Below are 10,142 nucleotides of genomic sequence, written 5' to 3'. Positions count from 1 at the left end.
CACTGCCTTCTCGGTGAACTTGGGAACAGCTGGTTGAGCTACTCTATGTCTTTAGTGAGAGTTGATGTGTCAAGTTTTGTGTATTTAATATCATCCTAAATAAAGCACTAAAGTCTAGTATTTCACACTAGAGAGATGGCTCAATTGTTAACAGCACATACTGTTCTTGCAGAGAACTTGAGTTTGGTTCTCAGCAACTAAATCAGGTGGCTTACTACCAGCTGCCTATAACTCTAGATCCAGGGGATCTGATGCCCTCTTCTGTCCTCCACAAGTACCTGCACTCATGTATACACAGAGACATACACATATAATTAAAAACAAAATAAATACTTTTAAAGTTATATACTTGCCCTAGTTTTATTCTAAAATTATTATACTACATATTTGTAGTAAACATTTAGGAAAATATGTTGAGAAAGGAAGAAAGCCTTTCCCAGCTACTTGAATGTCATGATACTGTTCAAGAATGGTGTCCTGAGAACCCCTAATTTCACAAGGGTGCTGAAAGCCATGGAGAAGAGTCATCATCCATGGTACGATCTGGTTATAGGAGGTTCCCCACGGATTAGAGAAGGCTCCCCACTGCAGGGCCTCACTTAGGGAGACATCAAGGAGCAATACACTCTATACTCAGTGCAATAGTCTTTGGTTTTAGCATATAACTAGCAGGAGCATAACCCCCTTATGACAAGAGTCTGCTGATTCTTGGCAGAGGTTAGCTCTGTCTCCTAGGAGACATTTGATAATATCCAGAGACAAATTTATTTTCTTTTCTTTGAGACAGGATGTCTACAGCCCAGGCTTGCCTCAAACTCACTATGTGTATAAGGGTGATCTGAACACCTGATCTCCTGCCTCCACCTCCTGAGTACCAGGAGATTAGAAACATGTGCCACCATACGTGAATGGAAACCATTTCCCCCACAAACATGGTGGGGGAGGGGTGCTGCTGGCATCTACTGGGTGCAGAAAGCAGAAATGCTACCCAGTGTTCCAAAATGTACAGGGCAGTCTTGCCATAACAACAAGATCTCAAGCCACAAATGTCAGTTCTGAGGTTAAAAGTTCTAAGAGAGGTTTCCGTAACCCATTGATTCCATCCAAGTCTTTGTATCACAGTGGGTGCTGATTCGTCAGAATGAACCGAGTGTGGTAGTACATACCCATCAATCACAACAGGGAGACTGAGGTAGAAGGAGCAGAAGTTTGAGGCCAGCCTGGGTTACAGAGTAAGAGCCTGTCTCAAAAAACCAAAGTTTAAGAAACAAAACAAAACAAATCAAAACAGCAACAACCCCCACAAGAGGTGGGGAACTTTACTGGATGAGTAAGAGAAAGGATGCTACAAGTACAGCTCAAAGTCAACTGTACTAACTAGCAACTCTATGTGTTTACTTGTGTGTGGTACAAGTATGTACAGGTTCACAGGCACATACGTGGGCATGTGGAGGCCAGAGGTCAACCTTGGGTGTCCTTTCTCAGGAGCCATCTGTCTTGATTTCTTTGTTTGGACGGGGTCTCTCCCTGGAACCTGGAACTGAGCGGTTAGGTGAGGCAAAGCTTGGCACTTGGCGGCCCCGGAACCTGCCTGCCTCTGCCTCCCGGCAGGGCCGCTGCAAGTGCACGTCACCATGGCGAGCTTTTGACATGGGTGCTGGACATTGAACTCAGGTCCTCACAGTGATGTGGAAAGCACTTCACAACTGAGCCACCTCACCAGGATCGTAGAACAATACCTTATGCGACCTAAAAGTTGGTGTCACACTTCGTAACATGTACCCGAAAGGACCTCAGATTTAGGGCAGTTAGTGCTAATGTACTGTTAAAGGTGAAGCCCAAATTTTTTAGATTAGTTTTAGTGGAACAAACCAAATAAAATGGTGCTAAAGGCAAACATTCAATATATTTCATTTTTACCTAAAAAAAAAAAAAAAATTAGCCCGTGAAATGCCATGCACGCAGACACCATCCCTCCCTTAACCCTTTTTTTTTTTTACATATTTACAATTTTACATATTTACTTATTAACATTATTTTCTATCTTTACAATTACAAAATTATTTCACACTGGAAGAGTGTGGGAACATAGAACTCATTTCAACATAGACTTTGTAGCATTTGTTTTATCCTTTTAAAGGCAGTATTTGTCCAAAACCAACAATGTCTACCACAGAGGAAGCCCATGGAAAAATTAGGGAGGACATAAAAGATTGACACAGAATTCACACAAACCTACTTCACCAACTCAAATAAATATTGCATTATTATTTACTAAGCTTCCCCTGCTAAGAAAAAAAATAAAAAGAAAAAAAATAAACAATCCCTAAGCTGTACCTTAAAAATACTTTGAAACTTTAAGCAGTTAATTCATATTCCAGACCTGAACTGTGGAACACAGCAGCTCCCTGCAATCAGCCCCACATAAATACGGTGTCCAAGACATCAGCCTGCATACACCTGAGGCTGCAGCGGTGGGGGGAGCTTGTCATTCTCTACATTTTCAGAGTCGATGGCTGCTAATGGTTGGTTTGGGGGTTTAATCTCAAGTGGGTATTTCTCAACAATGTCTTGAACTTCCTTGGCAATTCCATCCGTCCAGTCTATTAAGTCTTTTTCAAGTTTCTTGGCTTCGTTCATGATCCTTTCCTGCCGTTCATTCAACTGAGACAAGAGGTCCAAGTTCTTATACATTTGCTTCACACCTAAGCAGGCCTCCGGGGACCAACTCTCAGACTCCTGCTTCCTCGGGGAAGTCTGGCCAGACATGTATCGGTCAAAATCCTCCTGACTTAAATTCAAAGACTGAGCATCTAATTTCTCAATGAAAGCCACAGCACAGCACTGCAGAGGAAAGAGAACAGTGTGGTAGTCAAGGCAGAAAGGCTGCAGGTAGATTCTTAAATCTTTCCTCATTTCCAGTTTTGAGGATTGAACCCAGGCCCTCAAGCACTGCACAAATGCTCTGCCACAAGCTATATCCCCAGCCCTTTCTTGTGTCTTTGAGACAACTGGCAGCCCAGGCTAGCCCTAAACTGTGTAGCCAAGAATGATCTCTAGTTACTGATGCCCTAGATCCTCGTACTTCTGCTTCCAGAGTCCTGAGATTACAGGCACGGGCACAGCTATGTAAACAGAGCTTTTGATCGACCCGCCGCATCCTTTCAGGCACTGTACTAACATAACCAGTTTTCTGAACATTTGATTTTCTCTTAGTTCCAGAATTTGTTCTAGTGGCTTCATAGCCCCACTACTTCCTTGTTCCTCAGCAGACTATGCCCTCTGCTCTCCATTCTGTCTTCCCCATCAACTCTCCCAGCTCTGCCTCTTGAGTTCCAGCTGTCCCCACCGATGAGCGTTCACAAGTCTGTGTTACCTGTCTTGAACTCACCCTGAGCTCTGGTTATTTATTACATATGAAACATTTACTAAAACCCAAACAGCTTCTACATCAGAAAAGAGCTAGTGAGTTTCCTTTCCCAACATCTCCTATTCAAGTCAATGGCAATGCTGAAATCAGCAGCCCTGGAATCAGCCGATTCCTCCTTGCAGCAGATCACATGCGACTGTAGAGCTGCTGATGCCAAGCAAGCAACAGGAGCCAGGCAACCTGCTCTCCTCGGATCTCAACTCCTCAAAGAGATGACGTGCTTTGAGGGACAGTGTACTCCTGCAGAAATGCAGGAAGGTGAAGTGTGCGCACACACCTCCACCCTTAGGAGGTCTAAGCTGTCACAGACGAACCTGTCACATCCCCTCCAGGGCCTCCTCCCTCCCTTCAAGAGTCACATCTTACCAGGTTGGTGAAGTAGTAGCCGTCCTCGCCTGTCATGAGGCGGCTGGGGTTACAGAAACGAGTGATGTACTGGATGTTGGACTGCAGGCGAGGGGGGTTACCCTTCAGGACGATGTAGATGAGGGTGGGCAGGAAGTCGTCGGCGGAGGCTGGCTCATTCTTGGTGATCTTGATGGCGTTGAAGATGTGCTTGCTGCACCTGGTAATGCAGGCTAACTTGTCCCGAGGCACACGCTTTGAGTCCATCTCGATGATGTCTGTGAAGAAGGACAATGCCACTGAGAGGCACTGGACACTGAGAAACGACTGGATTGGTTGGGTGCCGCACACCTCAAATCCCAGCACAGGATGCATAAGCAGAGGTATTTGATGAGCCCTTGTTTTTATCTTAAAGGTGGGGAGGGCAGCAATGGGCTAAATATTCTGAATCCTTTAGGATTCAGAGGTGTCCCCACTAATCTACCCATGCCCCCAGCAGTTAACTGAGTATAGGAGGAACTTAGATCCCCGAAACAATAAACACAAATTCCTATCCACAGACCACGAAGCGTGAACCAGGCAAGCCGGCTTTAGACCATCCATCTCCAACACAGGTCACTGAGTGTCAGAGGGGCTGCCTGACCACCTGAGGTCATGCAGAGAGCAGAGGCATGACACAGGTTTGCCCAAAAGCCCATGGGCAAGCATCCCTGGGCTCCATGGAAGAGGAAAGCAAGGCTTTAAAAAAGCGTTTGACTGTTTCTTGTTGTTTGCTTGCTTTTTTGTTTTTATTTTTGCAACTGGGGCTTATATTTATAGGCTAGGCAGGCCCCAAGTCCTTATGTAGCAAGAAAGACCTTGACCTCCCAAGTGCTGCGATGGTGGGTGTGCACCACCACATCCAGTTAACTAATGCAGTCCTGGATGGAACACAGGGCTTAGGAGGCTGAGCCCCATCCCCTGCCTCTTTTCAAAATCCATATCTCAAAATTCAGTGCAGAAAGTCTTCGCTGTGTATACTGCTTCTCAGGGATGTGACTACTGACAAGCCCTTCCTAGACATGAAAGCCAGAAGAGCTAACTTGAGTGGAGAAGAATAGTAGAGCCGTTGTCATTTCTGGCTGAATTTTACCTTAGTTTAGCTCAGTGATCAAATAATGACATTTTGGGCCAGCAAGATGGGTTGCTATGTAAAAGTACTTGCTGCTACACTGGACAGCCTGAGTCTGGGTCCTGTGGCACACACTGTGGAAGGAGAGTGCCGAGTCCTACAAGTTGTTTTTGTCCTCATACAGGAAGGGAGGAAGGGAGGGAGGGAGGGAGGGAGGGAGGGAAAAAGAAAGAGAGAGAGAGAAAGAAAGAAAGAAAGAAAGAAAGGAAGGAAGGAAGGAAGGAAGGAAGGAAGGAAGGAAGGAAGGAAGGAAGGAAGGAAGGAAGGAAGGAAGAAACAAACAAAGAAAAGTAGGCTACTTAAAAGTTTATCAAAACCATGGGGCTGACAGATAACTCAGCAGTTAAGAGAACTAGCTCTTCTTCCAGAGGTTCAATTCCCAGCATGCACATGGCAGCTTACAACTGTCTGTAACTCCAGGATCTGACATCTTACCATAGACATATATACAGGCAAAACACCAATGCACATAAAGCAAAAATAAATAAATAAATAAATAGTTTTTAAAAATATGACAAAAGTAGTTCAAGTAAAAAAGAGAAAATTTAGTGGGGCTGGTGGTGCACACCTTTAATCCTAGCACTGGGAGGCAGAGGCAGGCAGACCTCTATGAGTTTGAGGCCACTCTGGTCTACAGAGTGAGTTCTAGGTCAGCCAGGGCTACACAGAGAAACCCTCTCTTGAGAGAGGGATTGGGGAGAATGGGACAGAGGGAGAGATGGGGTGAGAGGGAGACAGAAGGGGAAAAGGAGTTTACTTGCTGTAGTGGGTAGCACCCCAACACTCAGGCTGTGAGTCTGAAGTCAGCCTGGTCTTCCATAGCAAGTTCCAGGCTAACTAGGGTTACAAAATGAGATCCTGTCGTAAATGAAGTAAGAAAGAAAGAGGGAGAGAAGGGAGGAGGGAAGGATGTATGGGTATTAAGGGCTTTCCGTGGGTTATACTGCAGCATCATGTTAACCTATGAAGATCATCAGATGTTAAGCTCTCAGCTCCACTGACCTGTGATCGCCTTCACCACCATGTCAGACACTTCAGGGATTTCCTCGTTGACAGGAACACAGAGCATCTGAGGTGTCACCCAGTGCAGAGCCCTGCAAGATAGGGATGGTCAGGAAGAGGCCCAAGAACACAGGGTAGATAACTCTACTCTTGTTGTTTCCTCCAATCAAAGGAAAACAGGGGTACCACTGACTTATGAGGCAACCCCAAGTTCAAGCACATGACTCCTGCCCATACAGGAGCTTAGCTGACACAAGGAAGCCCAGCCCTAAAACAGCACACTGCTTCTGTACCTATCACAGCAGAGGACAGAGTCTCCTGGCTCAAAGGAGATTCTGCAATAAAGGCTGAGAATTTGCGGCTTGCTGTCTTCACAGTCCACAGCTGGTCCTACCCTACACTGTTACACCCTGCCTTCAACGTCCAAAATACCCAAGAGCCCCTGAAGACCCTCAACCTGAGTCACTTCCTGGCTCACCCTGACTTTTCACTGGCCTCTGATGAATGCTTAATGCCTTCAACCTACCCCTCAGTCTAGCATCCATCTAACCTCTAGAACTTGGCCTTGGGCTCTATTTTGCATCTTCCCTGTGTCAACTCATTTCTGGTGCCACATTTCCATGTACTTATCTAATTACCAGTCCCTTTAATTACCAGCCCCTTTATCTAAGACCTCATGTGGGGTTCCTCAGCCAAGAACAAAGGGGCCTCAGGACACTTCCCATAACTCCGCCTTGGAACTGTTCTCACACTGGGGTGACTGATGCTTGATCTTCACTGTTAACCTGACTGAGTTAGAATCCCCTAGATGACACCTCTGGCCTCAGCTGTGAAGTCAGGTAGAGCAGATTAACTTAGAAGGTAAAAGCTACCCTAAATTTCAGTGGCGCCTTCCATGGGCTCAGGACTCAAGGTGAATAAAAGGGAGGAGAGGGCATGGTGGGCACACGTGTAATTCCAGCATTTGGGAGGTAGATGCAAGAAGACAAGCTAGCCTCTGCTACATGAAACTCTGTCTCAAAAGGCAAAGAAAAGATGGATAAGAGGTTAAGAGCACAGTCTATTCTTGTAGAGGACCTGGGTTCAGTTCTCAGTACCCACATGGAGGCTCACAACCATCTGTGACTCCAGATCCAGGGGACCCAATGCGTCCTCTGACCTCCAAGGGCTCCTGAACACACACGGTACACATACCATACACTCAAGCACATACATGTACACATGTATGGTTTGTAAAAGAGGAGGAGAGGAGAAGAGGCGTCCTGATCCACGGAGTCATAGAGAGCCCCGGCTGCCTGTTCCTGCCAGAGCCTGCCCTCCCCACCATGATGAACTATACTCTCTCCTGAACCATAGCTAAAAGAATTCCTTCTCTTTGACTGTTTCTGTCAAGCATTTTACCACAACAGTGAAAAAGTAACAAACAGAGGTGGCTTGTTCCTTAGTGTCCCACAGCTGCTGAACTCAGGGTCTGGGTTCACTCCACTGGTTCCCTAAGTCAGCAACTGTCACCAGTTCAGACTGGCAAAGACGAGCCTGCAGGGATGCCTGGAGACTGCAACCCAACAGGGTGGGTAGAAGGGAAGACGATACCCACTGCCTGAGACAGTCACACTTTCCCGCCTGATAAGACAACACAAGGAAGCAAGAAATGAAGTTCTCATGTTCCTTGAAACATGACCTAGAACGATCTCACATACCCAACAGTTGCTATCTCCAGCCAACTGGAGCGAGATAGAAAAGCAGGTTCCGTCAGCCCGGCTGAGGAGCCCACGAAAGCTCACACATGCTACTGCCTACATGCCATTGTTCCATTCTAGACAGCAGAGAAAGGACAGGCACGGTAGTTACCTGATCCTCTTCTGAATGGCGAGATCCTTCTTCTCATCATCAGTCGTCTCTGGGCAGAACACGAACTTATAAAGACGGGTCATTATGTGCTTTTCGATCTGATCCATTATCTTCTCCACTTTCTCTGGAGGCACTGGAATACACAAATGGGTAAAACAGCTCAAGAGAAGAATTTCAAATTAAGATTATGTTTTTATGGTATTTCACACACAGTAATAATACTAACAACAACAACAACAATAATATAAATTTGCTATAAATACATCCAGTAAAGAAACTACAAATATCACATAAAAAATCCCGTTTAAGAACCCAGTGCAGTGGTGGTGTAATCCCAGCACCAGCAGAGGCAGAGGCAGGTGGATCTCTGTGAGCTCGAGGCCAGCCTAGTCTATAAAGTGAGTCCAGGACAGCCAAGGCTACACAGGGAAACCTGATCTTGAAAAACAAACAAACAAACAAACAAACAAACAAATCCCTTTTAAAAATTCACAACTATTGGCTGAGTGGTGGTAGTGGCAATGCACAGGCCTGTAATCCCAGCACTCAGGGAGGCAGAGAAAGGTGGATCTCTGTGAGTTCGAGGCCAGCCTGCTCTACAAAGTGAGTCCAGAACAGCCAAGGCTACCAAGGCTACACAGAGAAACCCTGTCTCAAGACACAAACAAGCAACCAAACATTACACCTCTTCAGGCTGGGGACATGGCGCAATTAGTAGAGTGCTTACCCAGCATGCATGCTTACCCAGCATGCATATCCATTCCTGGCCCTGTCTAAACCAGGCATGGTGGTTGCAACTTTTCACACTACAGCGCTTACACAACTCCCACCTATTGCTTCAGCTGTTTCAGTGGAACCTAAGATATATGCCCTGCCAAAGGGGATGACTTCTTGTGGGTCCCTCTCTATTGCTACATTGGTAAAACACTTGGAATTCCCAAGGCTGCCAAGTGCTGGCAAATTCCCACAAAGCTACCACGTTCTCTCTGAAGCACACACATACACATCAAGCATATGCAAAATGCATCCTAAAATATAGTGTCAGTAGAAGGCTAGTCCCAGAGAATCTCTTCGAACCCAAAGCTCTAAGTTGCTGGGTCTCAACTTTTTCCTGCCTCCAACTCCCTTAGGATTATGTCATCATGAACAATGACTCACCAAAATGGCAGTTCCAACATGGGCAATTCATATAGAAAGCTTCCTGAGCACTTTTGATCTTCCTCACTTTACCCATAATATAGATATTACATCACTCAAAATGATACCCAACTGCCCTGGTCAGACATAGGGAGGCATTTTAAAGGCACTACAGGTATGAGGCAGCTTCCAGTGTTAGCTCAGTACTTTGGCAAGCTGGCATGAGCACCAGCCAGGCCAATCACAGAAGGAGGACAGCTAACGAGCTACAGCTGGCTACCCCGTCACAGCTGCCGGACAGCGCATTACCTTTCCCTCGGGTCTGCATTCTTTCAGCCACGTTCTGGTAAAAGTCCTGAGCACATTCTGACTGTTCCTCGATGCTTAAGTCCTGGAATCAACAGACAAGAGACTGGTGAAGAGCTGAAAAGTTTGAGAACACTAAATTTTAACAAGTTTCTAAAACACACCCCTTGCACTGAGCCAGTTCGAAAAGCAGTTACAAGTTACACATATTCTACAAGAAGGAAAAATCATGATCTCTGCATTTCACTGCATGTGCATACAATATGTGTACACTCCATTTATTGCATTTACATCATCATTCTCATCATTATTATTGTACTATTATTATTGTTGTTACTATTATTAATTTTTCATGACAGGGTCTTGCTGTGTAGGCCAGACTTTTTAGAATTTAATAGCTGTAACATAAGGTTTTTGATCTCTTTTGAGTTGATTTTTTTAATATTCACGTATCTGTTTATTTTACAGGTATGTGTGTGTGTGCCTTAGGGTATGTGTGTTTACAGAGGCCAGAATTGGGTGCTGCGTGGATCTCCTCAAACTGGAGCTACAGATAGATGGTTGTGAGCCACCATATGGGTATTAGGAATTGAACCTGTGTCCTCTGGAAGAGCAGCCAGTGCTCTTAACCACGAGCCCATTGCTTCATCCAATTTTGTTTTAAACTGGTACTGGAAATTGGTCTTAGGGTATCATGAATGCTACATAAGTGCTTTCCTGCCTAACCAAATCCCCACCCTATTTTAAGTTTTGTACAGGCATAAAGTAAGAATCCACATTCACTTTTTTGTGTTGTTTTGAGACAGGGTTTCTCTGTGTATATTCTTGGCTGTCCTAGACTCACTTTGGCCTCAAACTCAAAAATATCCGCCTGCCTCTGCCTCCCCCAGTGCTGGGATT

General features: G+C 45.5%; 1 protein-coding gene across 2 annotated transcripts in view; it reads right to left on the bottom strand.

Annotated features, from left to right (window-relative positions):
* Positions 1-1,282: 1,282 nt before the first annotated feature.
* The window catches only part of Rabgef1 (RAB guanine nucleotide exchange factor 1), a 42,074-nt gene continuing 33,214 nt past the window's right edge, over positions 1,283-10,142 (bottom strand). For both annotated transcript variants that reach the window (XM_055606337.1, XM_055606336.1), the window contains exons 5-9: positions 9,246-9,327; positions 7,800-7,932; positions 5,949-6,040; positions 3,797-4,053; positions 1,283-2,844 (exon numbers count right to left, since the gene is read on the bottom strand). In XM_055606337.1, coding sequence (XP_055462312.1) covers positions 2,446-2,844; positions 3,797-4,053; positions 5,949-6,040; positions 7,800-7,932; positions 9,246-9,327 — 963 coding nt within the window. In that variant the 3' untranslated portion in view covers positions 1,283-2,445. The remainder of the gene's footprint in view (positions 2,845-3,796; positions 4,054-5,948; positions 6,041-7,799; positions 7,933-9,245; positions 9,328-10,142) is intronic.

The sequence above is a fragment of the Psammomys obesus genome, unplaced genomic scaffold (assembly GCF_907164565.1).
Source record: "Psammomys obesus unplaced genomic scaffold, mPsaObe1.curated_primary_1811, whole genome shotgun sequence".
Lineage (NCBI taxonomy): Eukaryota > Metazoa > Chordata > Mammalia > Rodentia > Muridae > Psammomys > Psammomys obesus.
This window is presented reverse-complemented; position numbering and strand designations above follow the sequence as displayed.